Source organism: Hyperoodon ampullatus, assembly GCF_949752795.1.
Source record: "Hyperoodon ampullatus genome assembly, chromosome: 8".
NCBI classification, from domain to species: domain Eukaryota; kingdom Metazoa; phylum Chordata; class Mammalia; order Artiodactyla; family Ziphiidae; genus Hyperoodon; species Hyperoodon ampullatus.
Genome location: NC_136921.1, coordinates 38,380,370 through 38,400,685, shown reverse-complemented (window position 1 = coordinate 38,400,685; position 20,316 = coordinate 38,380,370). Strand labels below are relative to the sequence as shown.

The window sequence follows — 20,316 nt, the reverse complement described above, 5'->3', positions numbered from 1 at the left end:
TTAAAATTGTATGTTGGAAGAATACTTAATGATGTGAAGAATTCCTCATAATATGTTTTGTGAAAGAGTCTGGTTACAAAAAAATATACACTATAGCATTTAAGTTGTATTTATATGTATACATATCTAAAATGCTAGCAGGATATTAATAGTTATTACTTTTAAGTAAGGAGAGTGAGTTTTATTTTCTTGCATATGCTTTTCTATATTTTTTCTGTATTTGCCAAACTCTTTACAATGAACCTGACTAATTTTCATAATTAAATAAAAATAAATGTTAAGGAAGAAAAGAATAATATTTTATCATCCAAAAACAACTAGAAGAGAGACGTTGGGGATAAATATCCTACACCTGAAAAGGAAGAAAAGCCCACAGAGTATATTCTGCTTATGAATGATTTTACCTCTTACAAACTGTACTTCATGGTTGCTGGGGGATAAGTTTGCTTATAACATAAATAGCATTTTTCATGAAATCAATTTTTTCATCATAATAGTAGGGACTGAAAGCTATTCAGTGAATAGGTATAGTTGCCATCTAAGAGGTGAAATTAGGGTACCTGTTGCCATAGAGACAGACAGTGGAAATCACTTATTGTTCCAATTCTCTTTTAAGCTAAGAAAGAAAAATCACTCACTGAGAGGGGAGCCTGGTCCCCTGGAGCTGGGCCTGTAATAAGCAGAAAAGCACCTGGACTGTGGTCAGCCAATTTCCATTTCACATCCCCAAGCGTCCCATGGTGTTGGTACCACATCTGCTGGCCAAATATGAACATCAGCTTTTTCTTATTTGTATTTCTAAAATGCAATTTCTAATCGCAGGTACAGCATGGTTTTCCAAAGTTTAAAATAAAAGGCTATAGTGGAAAGCAGAAGTACTTCTTTTTATTTAATTTAATTTTATTTTTTGGCCATGCCACGTGGCTTGTGGGATCTTAGATCCCCAACCAGGGAGTGAATCTGGGCCCTTGGTAGTGAAAGCGTGGAGTCCTAACCACTGGACTGCCAGGGAATTCCCATGGAAAGCAGAAATACATCTAATGAAGTGTTCATTTATAGTTCCCTATAGAAATGATTTTTCAGTGTAAATATCCCTATACCAAATGGTAAACTTGGCAGATTGTGGACATAATCAAAAATACTGCTAATGTTTCAGCTGGTTATTTCTTTTCTGGGGTGCTGTGGATAAGGACCAGATACATGCCAGGATGATCTTGAAACACCATTTTTACTTTAGGATTTGCATTGTATTGCTTGGCATCTTTAGTACTCTTGGTGTATTCACAGTAGTATTTATTTTAAAATGTCTTTTAAGATACTCTGCAGATCCAGAGTGATCATTTAAAAACGTAAATCAGATCATATCACTTTCCTGCCTCTAGTGGCTTCCCATTAAAATAAAACTGAAACTCCTTACTGTGGCTTACAGGACCAATTATGACCTAGCCTTGCCTATCTATCTCACCTGCTTCTCCCTGCCTCACCCCCATACACTCTCTCCTGCTCACTCCACCCAGTCACGTGGGCTTTCAGACTCAGCTTGTTCCCATCTCCAGGCCATTTTACTTGCAGTTCCCTCTGCTTGGAGTGTTCTTCTCTTGCATGGATAGTTGCGTCTTATCTCTTAATTCTTAGCTCAAATGTCATATCCTCAGAGAAGCCTTCCCTAACCACTGTCTCCAACTGTCACTCTATCACATAACTGTATTTGATTTCCATTATCTTACTTGGCACTATTGAAAATACTTGACTTTTTGTTTAATTTCTGTCCTTTTCCTTTACCCTCAATTTGAGTATACACTCCAGGAGGGCAGAGAAGCTGTCTGCCTTGCTTACTATTGTTAACTCTAGCACTTAAAGCACTGCTGACACATAGTATGTTATCAATTAATGTTAGTTGAATAAAATATAAATAGATGCATCTATATAGTTGGTGAAAATAATGTAGTTCCCATGCTATCTTTGAATGTGCTTTATGGTAAATCTTTAAATCCCCTTTGTTTTATCTCTATGACCCTACCCTAGTCAAATTGTTCCCTGTCTTATACATACAGTTGGAAACCTATAGACTAAGGCAAAACTATGGAGACAGGAAAAAAGGTCAGCAGCTGCAAGGGGCTGGGGGCAGGATAGGGTGAGGGAGGGATGAAGAGGTGGAGCACAGGGCATTTTTAGGCCAGTGAAACTATTCTGCATAACAATATAATAGTGGATACATATCATTATGCATTACCCAAAACCCATAGAATGTACAACACAAAGAGTTAACCCTAATGTGAACTATGAACTTTAGCTAATAATAAAGTATCAATATTGGCTCATCAATTGTAGTAAATATACCACACTAATGCAAGATGTTAACAGTGGAGAAAACTGGGGGTGAGGTAGGGGGAAAGGGTACATGGGAACTCACTGTACTTTCTGCTCAACTTTATGCAAACCTAAAACTTCTAAAACTAAAGCCTAAAAAAGACCCACAGAGACTATTAATAAAAACTTACTTGGGTGACCAAGGCAGAAGAGGAATCTAGGGTTTATTGCCTGGTGGTGGTGGTAGGGGACAGGTATTCCCAAATGAGCAGCTTGTGTGCTCGACTTAGGCTCAAGTTGCTTGAAGATTTCTCAAAAATGGTAATGAACTGTATAGATGCCATCCAAGAGGAGCTGTTGTAACCACTAAAAAAAGAATACAGATTATGTTTAGAATAAAAAGCAACCTGAAATCATTTCTGAACAGATACAAATGTTTGGCCTATTTCAGTATCAAAAGAAACAAATCAGGCAACCAGGTAACCTACATTTATTGAAAGTCAACCTGAGTGCATCAGACTCTACTACTTATCATCAGGAAATAAAATGAAGATATTCTAGAAAACACTGACCTTGAGTTCATCTGCACAGATTTTTTTTTTCTAAATTTAGCTTTTCCCTAATGACCTGAGATGGTCCTATTCTTTACCAAACACTGGCTAATTTAATATTTGGAAATATTTCCTCTAGAGGGTTTTGGAAATTCAGTCTTAAAAGTCATCTTATACTGAAATTAAAATTATAGTATCTGTGTTGGTATAAAGGAATCAAAAGCCAAATATATCCCTAATAGAGTGGATTTATTTACATGGCATAATTTCAGAAGACACCCCCCACCCCCATTTCGTATCTTATTTAAGACATATATTTTCTATCTTCTTACTGGTACTTGAAATTGCAAAATTATAATAAATTCCTTAGGGTTAAGACATTTAATCTCTTTAAAAATACAAAAACATCTCAGTAAGTAGTAACACATTGAGTTATCAGTAATTTGTACCTTTGGATGATTGTAACCTATCCTGTCCTACAGGCAGTTTTTTAACTGGGGAAAGGAAGAGCTCCTAATGACAGAGTTCCCGAAGTCTGGGTAAGGTGGGTGTGAAGTTGCTCAAATAATTGCAATTTTACTGAAGAGCATCCCTGTCTAAAATCTCCCTCAATGCTCTGAATAGGGTTGTAGCTACGTAAATGCCTGGCTGATATTTAGGGCAACAAAAGCAGAGGTGACTTTCCTGATTGATATATCAAAGACATGTCACGGCCAGAGGTGGGAAGTGACAGCTTCTGAAAAGCACTAAAGCAAACTGGGAACATTATTAATCAATAACTCAAGCAAGTAGAACAGGCTCTAAACATTGAAGGTGAAATTGATGTCTCCTTCCCAGGCTAAAGACACACAGAGGAGAGCTATGGTGTTAGACTCCTTGCCGCAGTGCCATTTTGGTGGCTCTGTGGTCATCAGACAGTTTTTCAGAAACTCCCCAAACCGTAATTTAAAATCAGAATGCCGGGCTTCCCTGGTGGCGCAGTGGTTGAGAGTCCACCTGCCGATGCAGGGGGACACGGGTTCGTGCCCCGGTCCGGGAAGATCCCACATGCCGCGGAGCGGCTGGGCCCGTGAGCCATGGCCGCTGAGCCTGCGCGTCCGGAGCCTGTGCTCTGCAATGGGAGGGTCCACAACAATGAGAGGCCCACGTACCGCAAAAAAAAAAAAAAAAAAAAAAAATCAGAATGCCATTTCTAAGTGACTTGTCCCTTTATTGCCCCGCGATTTGCAGGGGGATGGGGGGGGGGAGTGGGGCGGGGGTGGAGCTCTGGTCTCTGAAGAGCAAGCGTCACTTTCCCACTCTGGATTTTCATGTTCTCTAAGAAAATATCCACTAATGTAAGTAATGTAGGTCATAGCGTCACTGCTAAGTCTTTTAAGGCTGTTAAAGTAGTATAATTATGTTTTGCAAATAAAAGGTAAGGTTTTCTTTTTTTGTTTAGGATTAACCTTGGGGATGTTAAAAATAAAAATTAGTTACTGAAAGAATTGCTTAGTGCTAGAGCCAGGAACGGAGATGTTTAATTTTACAAACATTTACTGAGTTTCTCCCCTGGGCAGCCGTCTGTGTTCACGCAGTGGGAGGTACAGCAGCCCCTGTGCTCCAGTAGCTTACAGTCAGGGCAGGCGACCTGGTAAGGTCCAAACCAGGCTTACACGTGGATCATTGGTGATCCGCTTATGTTCCTCATCACTGAACACAAGGTTGTAACGGTGGGTGATTACACTGGGAAATACATTGCAATTTCAGTAGAACACTATCAAAATTTCTTTGGCTAGGTTAGACTTTTTTCCTTCTACAGTGGTGCTTTTAATGCATGGACATTGTACATTATTTTCAAAACCCATCTCTAGCCTCAGCCCTAAAATTTTACTTTAGTCACACTTCTACATTTGATTAAAGGGCACCACCTAGGTGTCTCAAGAACAAACAATAGAAATTTAATAGGTCAAAAACTAGGTTCATTTTTTAGTTCCCTAGGTATTCATTTTTCCTTTTCTGACTCCTGCAAAAGATAACACCAAGCCAATGGTCCTCAATTCCTCCAAGTGATTTTCAAATGTTCTTTCTCTATATATATATTAACTCCAATGAGGTCCTTTTTTAAGTTTTTGGCCGCACCCCACGGCACGTGGTATCTTAGTTCCCCGACCAGAGATCGAACCCACGCCTCCTGCACTGGAAGGCAGAGTCTTAACCACTGGACCGCCAGGGAAGTCCTGAGGTCTTTAAAAAAAAAACTATTGAAGTCTAGTTGATTTGCAATGTTGTGTTAATTTCTGCTGTACAGCAAAGTGACTCAGTTATACACACACACATACATACGTACACACACATATATATTCTTTTCCATAATGGTTTGTCACAGGATATTGAATATAGTTTCCCGTGCTGTATAGTAGGACCTTATTATTTATCCATCCTATATATAAATAGTTTGCCTCTGCTAATCCCAAACTCCCAATCCTTCCCATCTCTAGCTCCTCTCCCCCTTAGCAACTACAAGTCTATATCTGTGAGTCTGGTTTTGTTTCATAGATAGGTTCATTTGTGTCATGTTTTAGATTCCACATGTAAGTGATATCATATGGTATTTGTCTTTCTCTTTCTGACTTACTTTGCTTTGTATGATAATATCTAGGTCCATCCATGTTGCTGCAAATAGCATTATTTCATTCTTTTCTATGGCTGGATAATATTCCATTGTGTGTATGTGTGTGTGTGTGTGTGTGTGTGTGTGTATATATATATATATATATATGTCTTGGCTATCCTATAAGGTCTTTTTATTTACAATTCAACATCAATGAGAGCTACTGCTTCTTTCATCACCGTATTTCTTATGTGTATCCATTTCCTTACATTGACACAGCCAAGGTTCTCAACAGGCTTTCTTCTCCTCCCACCTGAATTTTTCAATAGGCTGACTAGTCCTCCATCTAGTCTCTACCTTTCTCTAATTCAACAATGGGAATAATCATCCTCAGATTCTATTTTTGATTTTTAACTAGCCTTGCAAAGCCTTCACCCACCATGCTGCCTGTTTTGCCACCCTCATCTCCCATTTCCTTCTATTTGAACCTTCTCCTTCAGTCAAGCTGATTTATTTGCCACATACTTTTCATTCTCCATCCTTTGTATTTCTATTCTATACCACCTCAAATGACTTCCTAGCCTTAATTCCCTATCCATCAACCTAAGTCCAGCCCTTTGTCCTAACCTCTTGCAAAACTGACTTTAAGAAAAAATTCATTTATTGACTTTATTCATGGCATTCAACTCATACCAACTATAAAGAATTTTAGTAGATTGTGTGCAATACAGAGATGAATAAACAGAGAGAGGTATCAGCACAAATAGCCATAGTGCAAAGCATGATAGCTCTTTCAACCAAGAGAAATGTAAGTAAAATGAGATGGGAGCATGTATATTTGCTGCTTGTAACACAACACTCTTTTGATGTATCATTTTGTGTATGTCTTTAGGCTTTTGATTAGTCAATTCAACAAACACATTTTGCACACATGTCACTACTATGCAAGTCGCTGGAGGAAAGAAATGGTATGAAGCAAAATTTCTGTCCTTGAGGAACGGGAAATGCTGATAGCAAGGCGAGATTTACACTTAAAAAGGGGAAGGACAGAGTCACACAGTGTTCAGACAGTGAACCAGATGATGTTTTATGTGCTGAGCTGGAGCCTAAGGACCTTGAGTCCTTATGGTGGACTTTTCACAGTGACTTGTAATGTACTATACCCCCTCCCCGACTTTCACCCCATCTCACCCAGTGCTCAGCAGAATTTTATTTGCAAATAGTTTTGAAAGAAAAATATTGTCTAAACTTTGTATATTTTTTCTTTAGATACTACTTTTCTGTTGTTCTCACCTGTCTAATTTTTCATGCAGAGTCAGGAAGTATTGCCTAACATATTTGGGTCCTCTTAAGTGTTTTAAATTGATGTGAACACTTCTGGATAGTTAGTGTTTTAAACATAGCAATCAGAGGTGGAATAGTTACAGGGGATTGCAACTGTAAAAAATAAACCCAAAGCATTCTCTGAAGGTGACTGCTGTGCTGAATTATTTAACATTAACATAAAAGTTAAAACTTTGCTATGATATGAGCAACAGATTTTCTGAACATAAAATCAAAACAACCTAGATAACATGAGTCAAGTGTTATTTAATCTTTTCCTCTGTTGTGTGATTTGGAGAAGAGTTGATTATGTTAGCATGACTAGGAATCTAGCAAAAAGAGCCAATCAGTATCTTTTATCACTCTTGCAATGGAATCAATACACTGGCCGGTATCACAATTAAGCCAAACATAATGGTTGGATTAAATACAGTCTCTTCTCTCAGGATGGGAAAAAGTTGTCAACAGTCCCCCAATGTAGTTTTACTTATTGAGATAAGTTTAGATTGAAATTAAGTCAAAGTCACTCTCTCTCCATCATTCTCTCTCCTTATGAAGTTTGTGTGAAACTTTATATTAGTTTGCGTTTTAAAAAGTACGTTGGGTTGTGTAGTAATGGAACCTGGAAAAAAAAGAACAGCCCACTGGCATGTGCTCAACCAGAGCTGTTTATTTAAAAACAAGATGTTGTGCATTTAGTGCATTGAAACTTCTTTTACTCTGGGGTGTGGCAATGTCTTGTGATACATTTTTTGTATATTGGGGGAAATGTCAGCATCTTGAGAGTTGGCAGCATTTCCACTTGGTACCAGGGTCCCAAGGACACAGGATATCACAGATGCATCAATAAGTAAGTATCTCATGGGGGGCTCCTTTGTGGAATATTGTGCATGCATCCTCAAAGTTTGCTTTGCATTCCTGAATATTCAAGTTCTTGAAACAGTTTTAGTTTAAGGCAGTGTGAGATCGTCAAATTGGCCTGAAAATTCTGGAGAAAGTTCATGAAGTTTAGTCACCATTGGCTTCAACGGTGAATACTACCAAAAGTTTAAAAACTAATTAATGCCAATACTTCACTAAGTCTTCCAAAATATAGAAAAGGAGGAAATACTTCCCCACTCATCCTATCAGACCTACATTACTCTGATTCCAAAACCAGACACACATCTGTAAAAAAGAAAACTACAGACCAATATACCTTATTAAAAAGGAAAGCAAAATTCTCAACGGATACTAGAAGACCATGTCCAGCAACATGTAGAAAAGAATTATACAACATGACCAAGTGGGAGTTATTCTGGGAATGAATGACTGCTTGAATATATGGAAATAACTCAATGTTAAATATCATATTAATAGAATAAAAGACAAGATCACATGACCATTTCAATACATACAGAAAAAGCATTTGAAAAAGTCAACACACCCTTTCATGATAAAAAATATCAGGCGCAAGACAAGGATCCTCCTCCTGCCATCTCTATTCAACCTTGCACTGGAGGTTCTAGCCAAGCCAATTAAGCAAGAAAATGAAAAAAAGACATTCTATTGGAAGGAAAGAAGTAAAACTATCTCTACCCACAGATAAAATGATGTTGTATATAGAAAATCCTAGAGAACAAAAAACAAAAACCCCTTAGAGATCATATACTACTTCATGAACTGACTAAACTTCATGAACTTTCTGATAATTTTATGAATGAACTAAATTTTAATCATAGTGAGATAAAAACAAACATTTCTAATGATTACTCAAGATTACTCAAGATATAGCTGACAACTATATTTTGGAAACAGAACAACTGGAGAAAAGAAAAGATAAAATGATCCTTTTATGCAGAAAGCTGCTCATGCAGTAGATCCTATTACTGATGTGGAGATAGAGGTCCTTTGGCCTGCTCTGTGTGAGTTCCCCTGTCCTTCTCTATTATAAATCAGGCTAGGAAAAGTGATTCAGAGCTGGTTCCAGGACAGAGAATACTTACTTCATCACATACACCAAAGACAGTGGATTTCCGGTAAGCTTGCAAATGTTCTAACCTTATATGTGTTCCTGTTTCACCAAAAATTAACAATCTTACAGGACTGACTTTGCTTAAAACCAAAAGACGCCCATCTATCAATAGTGCTTTTTAACCATCTGATTTAAAACGTTTAAGTAAATTAAAAATTAAAGGAAATTATCTTCATTCTACTTAGCAAATGTATTTGTAACAACAATCAGATATTAAAATGTACCAAGTTTAATAAAATTCAAGTCTTATTTTAAACAATTTGAACAGATGAGCCACTATAGAACTAAAAACTAAAACCCAGCATTTTGATTAGAAGGAAGATAGAGACAGATTAATTACTTGTCTTCTTAATAGGTCTAGAGTAGATTGACTTTTTCTTGACTCACATATTCTTAAATGATTGCCTTTCCAAATTTGATAACTCCTTCCTGAAAAAACAGTGGACACAAGTAAGTACATTGCTTACTAGGTTTCATAGGAAGAATATCTATACTGGTTCAAGTGTGTTGCAAGGTAGACTTGGAGGGGGAAGCAATCATGACAAAAATGTTTCATGTTGCTCTACTTGGTCAATTCTAATTTATAAAATGTTTATCACCAACTTGCACTTGCAATAGGAATTCTACACTCTAATATAATATTAGCAGCACAGAACAGTTTATAATTTCTGCACCTCAAGAATGCCTGAGTTCTAGTCTAAACTTTTCCACTAACTGGCCATGTGGCTTAAGGTAAGTCAATTGGGCCTGAGTTTTTTCATTTGTAAAATGGGGTTGTTCATGACAGATGGTTGTTAAGGTTACTTCTAGATATAAAGTTCTGTGGTTCTAAGAACTTAGATGTAATTCAGGGTAAAATTGGCATCTATGGAAGGTTTCTGAGTCATGATTTGATGAAATCTCATCTTTTCAGTACCATTAAATAGGTACATTGACTCTGCAATGATCCTAGGCAATTAGTCAAACTCCCTATTGAGCTGGAAAGACAGCCTTTTTTCACACAGGTTAGACAATTTAATCTACCTTTGAGTAAAAGCATTACTGTCCCCTTCAGTAAAGTCTTTGTTTTAAATAAATGATTTTGATCTTAACTGACAACTTTACACTCCCCAGTTCAGGACACATCTAATGCTTAAAGTAATGCCAACCTTTATGTGGGTAAGTCCTCTATTCTTTTAGATTCAAAGCTGTGGCTAGGAAATAAGATGCATTAGGAGATATTCATGTGACAGAACCAAAGAAAAGCTCTTTGTATTACTATAACAGCAAAGGCAACTGGGAGCTCAGGTTGAGACATCAGATATGTAAATCAGGCTGCTGCCAGATTCTATCTATCTACTGAGTCAATTTAGCCTTGGCTGGCTGTCTACTGACTGCCCAGCTGGGGGATTATCTAAAGACATGCTTCTCACCTTCTCTCCTTGGCTTTAGCACTTTGTATGTCATTTCCGTCAGTATCTGTAGAGATCTAGGAAGGACATGAAACTCAAATCAACCATTTTCCCTTCCTAACAACTTAGATAAATTACTTAGCTGGGGGGAAAGGTTGAAGTTGTTGCTTTAAATGTGGTTTGGAATTGTTGGTACATTTCAGCCATCCATCTTATTTGTTTTCTCTATAACTACTAAGAATTGAAAGTTGACTGCAGAAAATAGAATAAAATTATTCTTCTAAATACAATGGAAGCTGTTCCCATAGAGAAGAGGATCAAATGCTCTTATGACAAAAGTTCACATGAGCAATGATTTTAAGTTCTGAGAATATTAATTATGACGTGTTTTAAAGTTATGACTTTTGTTACTAAAGGTTTTAAAGTTATCCTCGGGGATACTCTTCTATGTTGAAGGTTAAATCACACTTGATTATCTCTTTATGAAGTGATCTATTAGACTATGGGAAAAGCAAACTTCTTACACTATGGGGTTAACAAATATTTACTTGGAAGATTTTGAAGAGAAATTGAATCATAGTGTTTGTTGTATGTTTTGGTCCTGAATTTATTTTGTCTCAAAAAAGTAATAAAGTTTTAAAATTTATTTTCTGATACTTGAGTATTATATTTTCCATAGGTATAATCCTACTAAAAGCTGTAAGTTTAGTTTTCAGTACTCAATTTGAAAGGGAATTAAGAACATGTAAGGTGGATAGCCTCATCCACCAGAGGGCAGACAGCAGAAGCAAGAAGAAATACAATCCTGCAGCCTGTGGAACAAAAACCACATTCACATAAAGATAGACAAGATGAAAAGGCAGAGAGCTATGTACCAGATGGAGGAACAAGATAAAACCCCAGGAAAACAACTAAAGGAAATGGAGATAGGAAATCTTCCAGAAAAAGAATTCAGAATAATGATAGTGAAGATGATCCAGGACCTCAAAAAAAAAAATGGAGGCAAGGATCGAGAAGATGCAAGAAATGCTTAACAAAGATCTAGAAGAATTAAAGAACAAACAAACAAAGATGAACAATACAATAACTGAAATGAAAACTACACTAGAAGGAATCAATAGCAGAATAACTGAGGCAGAAGAACGGATAAGTGACCTGGAAGACAGAATGGTGGAATTCACTGCTGCAGAACAGAGTAAAGAAAAAAGAATGAAAAGAAATGAAGACAGCCTAAGAGACTTCTGGGACAATATTAAATGCAACAACATTCGCATTATAGTGATCCCAGAAGGAGAAGAGAGAGAGAAAGGACTCGAGAAAATATTTGAAGAGATTATAGTCAAAAACTTCCCTAACATGGGAAAGGAAATAGCCACCCAAGTCCAGGAAGTGCAGAGAGTCCCATACAGGATAACCCAAGGAGAAACACTCCGAGACACATAGTAATCAAATTGGCAAAAATTAAAGACAAAGAAAAATTATTGAAAGCAGCAAGGGAAAATGACAAATAACATACAAGGGAACTTCCATAACATTAACAGTTGATTTCTCAGCAGAAACTCTACAAGCCAGAAGGGAGTGGCATGATATACTTAAAGTAATGAAAAGGAAGAACCTACAACAAGATTACTCTACCCAGCAAGGATCTCATTCAGATTCGATGGAGAAATCAAAAGCTTTACAGACAAGCAAAAGCTAAGAGAATTCAGCACCACCAAACCATCTCTACAGCAAATGCTAGAGGAACTTCTCTAAGTAGGAAACACAAGAGAAGAAAGGGACCTACAGAAACAAACCCCCCAAAATTAAGAAAATTGTAATAGGAACATATATCTCAATAATTACCTTAAATGTGAATGGATTAAATGCTCCAACCAAAAGACACAGGCTTGCTGAATGGGTACAAAAACAAGACCTATATATATGCTGTCTACAAGAGACCCACTTCAGACCTAGGGACACATTCAGACTGAAAGTGAGGGGATGGGAAAAGATATTCCATGCAAATGGAAATCAAAAGAAAGCTGGAGTAGCAATACTCATATCAGATAAAATAGACTTTAAACTAAAGCATGTTACAAGAGACAAGGAAGGACACTATGTAATGATCAAAGAATCAATCCAAGAGAAGATATAACAATTATAAATATATATGCACCCACATAGGAGCAACTCAGTACATATGGCAACTACTAACAGCTCTAAAAGAAGAAATCGACAGTAACACAATAATAGTGGGGGACTTTAACACCCCATTTACACCAATGGACAGATCATTCAAACAGAAAATTAATAAGGAAACACAAGCTTTAAATGACACAGTAGACCACATAGATTTAATTGATATTTATAGGACATTTCATCCAAAAACTGCAGATTACACTTTCTTCTCAAGTGTGCATGGAACATTCTCCAGGATAGATCATATCTTGGGTCACAAATCAAGCCTGAGTAAATTTAAGATAATTGAAATCATGTCAAGCATCTTTTCTGACCACAACGCTATAAGATTAGAAATCAATTACAGGGAAAAAAAACCGTAAAAAACACAAACACATGGAAGCTAAACAATACGTTACTAAATAACCAAGAGATCACGGAAGAAATCAAAGAGCAAGTCAAAAAATACCTAGAGACAAGTGACAATGAAAACACGACAATCCAAAAACCTATGGGATGCAGCAAAAGAAGTTCTAAGAGGGATGTTTATAACAATACAATCCTACCTCAAGAAACAAGAAACATCTCAAGTAAAAAATCTAACATTACACCTAAAGGAGCTAGAGAAAGAAGAACAAACAAAACCCAAAGTTAGCAAAATGAAAGAAATCATAAAGATTAGAGCAGAAATAAATGAAATAGAAATAAAGAAAAGGACAACAAAGATAAATAATATTAAAAGTTGGTTCTTTGAGAAGATAAACAAAATGATAAACCATTAGCCAGACTCATCAAGAAAAAGAGGGAGAGGAATCAAATCAATAAAATTAGAAATGAAACAGGGGAAGTTACAACAGACACCACAGAATTACATAGCATCATAAGAGACTACTACAAGCAGCTCTATGCCAATAAAATAGACAACCTGGAAGAAATGGACAAATTCTTAGAAAGGTATAACCTTCCAAGACTGGACCAGGAAGAAATAGAAAGTATGAACAGACCAATCACAAGTAATGAAATTGAAACCATGATTAAAAATCTTCCAACAAACAAATGTCCAGCACCAGATGGCTTCACAGGTGAATTCTATCAAACATTTAGAGAAGAGCTAATACCCCTCCTTCTCAAACTCTTCCAAAAAATTGCAGAGGAAGGAAAACTCCCAAAGTCATTCTATGAGGCCACCAGCACCCTGATACCAAAACCAGACAAAGATACTATATAAAAAAAGAAAATTACAGACCAATATCACTGATGAATGCAGATGCAAAAATCCTCAACAAAATACCAGCAAACAGAATCCAACAACACATTGAAAGGATCATACACCATGATCAAGTGGGATTTATCCTAGTGATTCAAGGATTCTTCAATATATGCAAATCAATCAATGTGATACACCATATTAACAAATTGAAGAAGAAAAACCATATGATCCTCTCAGTAGATGCAGAAAAATCTTTTGACAAAATTCAACACACATTTATGATAAAAACTCTTCAGAAAGTGGGCATAGAGGGAAGCTACTTCAACATAATAAAGGCCATATATGACAAACCCACAGCAAACATCATTCTCAATGGTGAAAAACTGAAAATGTTTCCTCTAAGATCAGGAACAAGACAAGGATGTCCACTCTCAACACTATTGTTCAACATAGTTTTGGAAGTCCTAGCCATGGCAATCAGAGAAGAAAAAGAAATAAAAGGAATACAAATTGGAAAAGAAGAAGTAAAACTGTCACTGTTTGCAGATGACATGATACTAAACAGAGAGAATCATAGAGATGCCAGCAAAAAACTACTAGAGATAATCAATGAATTTGCTAGAGTAGCAGGATACAAAATTAATGCCAGAAATCTCTTGCATTCCTATACACTAATGATGAAAAATCTGAAAAAGAAATTAAGGAGACCCTCCCATTTACCACTGCAACAAAAAGAATAAAATACCTAGGAATAAACCTACCTAGGGAGACAAAAGACCTGTATGCAGAAAACTATAAGACACTGATGAAAGAAATTAAAGATAATACAAACACCTGGAGAGATATACCATGTTCTTGGATTTGAAGAATCAATATTGTGAAAATGACTCTACTACCCAAAGCAATCTACAGCTTCAATGCAATCCCTATCAAATTACCAATGGCATTTTTAACAGAAATAGACAAAAAAATCCTAAAATTTCTATGGAGACACAAAAGACCCCAAATAGCCAAAGCGGTCTTGAGGGAAAAAAACGGAGCTGGAGGAATCAGACTCACTGACTTCAGACTATACTACAAAGCTACAGTAATCTGGTATGGTACTGGCACAAAAATAGAAATATAGATTAATGGAACAGGATAGAAAGCCCAGAGATAAACCCACACACTTATGGTCAACTAATCTATGACAAAGGAGGCAAAGATATACAATGGAGAAAAGACAGTCTCTTGAATAAGTGGTGCTAGGAAAACTGGACAGCTACATGTAAAAGAATGGAATTAGAACACTCCCTAACACCATACACAAAAATAAACTCAAAATGGATTAGAGACCTAAATGTAAGACCAGGCACTATAAAACTCTTAGAGGAAAACATAGGAAGAACACTCTTTGACATAAATCACAGCAAGATCTTCTTTGATCCACCTCCTAAAAGAAATAAAAACAAATATATACAAATTGGACCTAATGAAACTTAAAAGCTTTTGCACAGCAAAAGAAATCATAAACAAAACAAAAAGACAACCCTCAGAATGGGAGAAAATATTTGCAAATGAATCATCAGACAAAGGATTAATCTCCAGCATTTACAAACATCTCATGCAGCTCAATATTAAAAAAACAAACAACCCAATCCAAAAATGGGCAGAAGACCTAAATAGACATTTCTCCAAAGAAGACATACAGATGGCCAAGAAGCACATGAAAAGCCACTCAACATCACTAATTATTAGAGATATGCAAATCAAAACTTCAGTGAGGTATCACCTCACACCAGTTAGAATGGACATCATCAGAAAATCTACAAGCAACAAATGCTGGAGAGGTGTAGAGAAAAGGGTACCCTCTTGCGCTGTTGGTGGGAATGTAAATTGATACAGCCACTATGGAGAACAGTATGGAGTTTCCTTAAAGAACTAAAAATAGAATTACCATATGACCCAGAAATCCCACTACTGGTATATACCCAGAGAAAACCATAACTGAAAAAACACATGCACCCCAATGTTCATTGCAGCACTATTTACAATAGCCAGGTCATGGAAGCAACCTAAGTGCCCATTGACAGACGAATGGATAAAGAAGAAGTGGTACATATATACAATGGAATATTACTCAGACATAAAAAGGAACGAAATTGGGTCATTTGTAGAGACGTGGATGCATCTAGAGGCTGTCATACAGAGTGCAGTAAGTCAGAAAGAGAAAAACAAATATCGTATATGAATGCATATATGTGGAACCTAGAAAATGGTACAGATGAACCAGTTTGCAGAGCAGAAATTGAGACATAGATGTAGAGAAGAAACGTATGGACACCATGGGGGGAAAGCGGTGTGTGGTGGGGGTGGGGGTGGGATGAACTGGGAGATTGGGATTGACATGTATTCACTGATGTGTGTAAAATGGATGACTAATAAGGAAATAAACAAGTAAATAAACATTAAAAAAAAGAATATGTAAGGTTATAGAAAAATGGAGAACCTAGGAAAAAAGACTAGAGACAAAAAGAAAGATTGGATTTCAAAAAAGACAATGATGGGTTTGAGCAGGGATCTGTTGTGTACATGTGTGGGTAATTAATACTAGAAAAAATAAGTATCACAAAATAAGATAAGGAAAAGGTGATATCGATGCATAGATATGAAAATGGATAAATGAATCCGGGGATATAAAGTGGGGTCAACTGCTGAGCTGGCAAGAATGAGAACTGAGAATTGGCCAGGGGGTAGTCTGTGATGAGGCCAAACTTTGGGGTTCTCAGTGGAGTCCCGCAAGAGTCAAAGCAATGAGCATGGGCTAGTGTTTTAAGGAAAGATTGATGAGGACAACCACTTGAAGGCCAATAGAGTATTTTGTTATTGTTTTTATTTGCTTACTCTAAGGTAGGAGATGTTGTATGGAAAAGGGAAAAAGCAGGGGAGAGGTAGAAATTGTAGATTAATAAAGAAGGGGTCATTAGCAATGGGTTCCTGAAGGGAAGAGGGAAAGGTGAGATTGGAAGTCGAGGTAGAAGAGTTAGCCTTGGTGAAGATGACACTTCCTTCTCAGGTTCTCACGAAAAGGCTGTGGCATTTTTGGATATAGGAAGTATATTCCTTTTGTACTCAACACTGAGGAGATATTTAGTAAAATACTGCAAAAAAAAAAAAAAAAAAAAAGCTGGCCACAAATCAATAGAGTTTCTTTTCTTTTTTTTTAGATCAGATAATGGTATCATATGTTCTCCACAGAGAGCAAAACCAAGAGAAATGAATGTCTGTCAAGATATTATCAAAGGAAATTACCAATGCTGTCCCTTTTTGGAGTTTTTCTTGAAAAGGACATATTTGAACCTGGTTGAAATAGATTGATTACCTCATGGCCTCATGTTATTACTGATGGGCTGGGTCAGATGACTTTGGAAAGCTACATTTCAGGCTCAAAAGACTGAATGTGTGAAGGCATGGCCAGGCTAGACAAAATCAGAGGGTGCTATTTTTTCATGAAAATAAATGGATGCCAGGAAACCGGGATTTTAATTCCCGTTTGATCACTAATTAGTTCCATTTTTTGGACAAGGATTTTAACTCTTATAAATCTTAGTTTCCTTTTTCACAAAATTCAGGATGTGATCCTGATAGCTAAGATTCTCTTAGCCTTAAAAATAAAATGATTCTAAAATTGTGCAGTATATTGGCTATTTTGCTCATGGTAAAGTCACAGAATGTGTTTGTGCTTTATGAATGTTTCCCTTGCTTGAATTTTATGAAAACATTTTGTATGCTATCTGATTAATTGGAACATCTGATAACTTTGAAAGTATTATAAAAACTCAACTGATGCTGCATGGGTAGATGCTAAACTTAGCATCTTTCTAAACTTAGAAAAGACTAAATCAGATTCCCTTCATATTAAATCTTTCTTTGCCTATAAGTTTCCTTCACTTGGAAGCTGCAGTAACTCAGGCTACACGTAACCATTTGAGAAATTGTTATTCAGAAGCATTCCACTTCCTCTTGGGAGTTGGAAGAGTTAATGCAGTTAAAAAGTTTGACGCAGCTTAGACCTTCTTGGGTGTCTAGTTTTATGGTTTTAATAGTCACTTTAGCCCTCCAAATAAGTCACTTCAAACTATCATTTTAGGCAGAAAATATCAGTAATTGAAGTTTGGTTGAATTAATTATCATGTGTCATTTAATCATTTGAGTAGACTTCCGTACTAGACTATGAACTCCATGGAGATAGAAATGTGTCTGTTTTTGCTCATCCATGTATCATACCCCTTGTAGTTACTACAGTGCTTACACATAGTGCCTGCTGAGTAGATATTTGTTAAATGAATGAATGATTTGATTTTACTTCTATAGAGTTGTTAGGCACTAAAAATTCATGATTCAAATGTTCTTTTCCATTTGAAGATTTGTAGTCATAAACCACTGTATATTTGAAAGTGATTGTATAAAACTACAATCTTGTACAACAGCACTTAATTTTGAAGAATGTCTTACTCAAGACTTTTTATGTCCACTTTGGATTCTGCCTTGAACTCTCTTCAGATTATTGAGCCAGACAGATAAAACATGGAATAGTCAGATTAAAAGGGACAACATTTATTAGGAGTAGAAGAGTGGCTGGAAATTCAGGAAGTGTTTGCCTATTGGTGCCTTTCTTTCTTTCTTTTTTTTTTTTTTTGCATTATGCGGGCCTCTCACTGTTGTGGCCTCTCCCGTTGTGGAGTACAGGCTCTGGACGCACAGGCTCAGCGGCCATGGCTCACAGGCCCAACTGCTCCACGGCATGTGGGATCCTCCCGGACCGGGGCACGAACCCGTGTCCTCTGCATCGGCAGGTGGACCCTCAACCACTGCACCACCAGGGAAGCCCCGGTGCCTTTCTTTAGTCATTTCAAAAGAAGGGCCCCAATCCCTTGTCTTTCTGATCACAACTTCTTTACCTACTCTCATCTTCCCCCTTCTTCACATACAGATTTCTCTTTTCTTCATCTCTCCGACAGCTGTCCTATTTTCCCTACTTCACTCAGTATATTAATTATTTCTTGGTCTTTTTTCTTTCTACCCAAATGTGGAGGACAGGGACACCATTTCAGTATTGTGGCCTACAAGCTCTGTGGAATTGCTGGTGAATATGACCCACAGTTCATTCTTGCCAATGGAGCTGGAGCCCTTCTCGACGAAGGACCAGGACTCCACCATCTTTGCGCCACTTAAATCCAATTTGCCGACTTCACCGATGTGTCCTGTAGTTCTTTACCTCATCACTAGGTGATTCCCTGTTCTGATATCTCATTGCTGTTGTTCCAGTACCACTTGCCTTGATGTTGCAGTAACTCTGGGGCGAGGGGATAAAATAAGAGGTGTTCATGAATGTGATCTGGGACTTAGAGAGTGTGTATGCATTTATTCAACAGTTATTGACTTGGCACCCATGGTGTGCCAGGCGTATTACATAAGTGGAGCAACCATAACGTAGGTGACTCTAGCTGGTGTTAGAGTGGATGGGGCTTGGAGCAGAGATCATCCTTCCCTCTCCCATCTCTTGTGGTTATGGCCCGGGTGCCCCATTACTGGCAGTTTCATGTGGGTCTTTATGTTGTCTTTCCAATGTGCCAGTTTAAGGATTTCTGACAACCACCTTTTTAATGCTTATTTTGTGACAGATGATCCAAGAGAGCCGGTTTCTCATAGAAATGGCAGACACAGTCCAGGAAAAGATCGTGCAGTGTCAGAAAGCAGGTAACCTTCCCCCCTTGCCCCCATTTCGTTTAGAAACCATAATGATGATTTTTGGCAGACTTTTAAAGTTTAACTATACTTTGAGTTACACTGAAGCCTTTGTTCAGTACAGAAGAGATCTACATGATAGTAGGTAGGTGGTCTGTGTGTATATAGAGGGGGTATCTGAAGATGTCTAGAAAGGTGAGGGTTTCTGAATTTACTTTTGTGATTTGGGAACCGATCAAAGCCTTTTATTACTGATATGGAAACTGTGGTTTCACATTGCCCCTTAAGAAACACTTTGTTTTTACAGTTTGAACCATAATCTTGTTAACCTTCTAGGCATTTGCCTCATTTACTTGTCCTCATTTTAGATTTGTTCCTTCTTTAAGGGTGGGATGGGTTACATGTCTCTGATGGCACATTGCTGTGTTTATTTATTTTCACTTCATCCACACCCCAGTACTTTTATCTCTCTTGGATCCATGTTCTCCCTGATCCACACACACAGACATTAGTGACTGCAGTAAGGAAGGTGACACTGAGAGTTGCTTGATATATATGCATCTGATACACCAAGCACATATGCTATGTTATTTAGTCCTCATAACAACTCTGCAATGTAGTCATCATTATACCCAATCTAGAGATGAGGCATCTGAGATTCTGAGAGATTGAGCAAATTACCCCAAATCCCATATCAACACGTGGTAGAGGTGACCTTTGAACCCAGACCAAACTTTGAAAATGGTGCTCTTTGCTACTGATCTGGAGGTTTAAATGTTTCCGTTGACAGGAAGCATGAAAATAATAACAATACAAAATACTTATATTATGCTCCTATGTACCATGCACTACTTTGAGAGTTTTGTATGTATTGACTCATTTAATCTTCACACAATTCCATGAGGTCAATACTCTTGTTATCACCATTGCACCATTGAGGAGATTTAATGGCAGCGAGTTTCAGGAATTCGCTCATGCTCACGTAGCTAGTCAGTGGTAGAGCCAGAGTGTAGGTCTGGGCTCTGCAGTCATGCTCT

General features: G+C 37.3%; 1 protein-coding gene across 1 annotated transcript in view; it reads left to right on the top strand.

The window, feature by feature from the left end:
* Positions 1–20,316, top strand: part of PLCL1 (phospholipase C like 1 (inactive)) — a gene marked incomplete at its 3' end in the record, with an annotated part of 357,668 nt that overhangs the window by 292,522 nt on the left and 44,830 nt on the right. Inside the window, exon 4 of the mRNA XM_079710337.1 lies at positions 19,216–19,291. Within this exon, the coding sequence (XP_079566463.1) occupies positions 19,216–19,291 (76 nt within the window). The remainder of the gene's footprint in view (positions 1–19,215; positions 19,292–20,316) is intronic.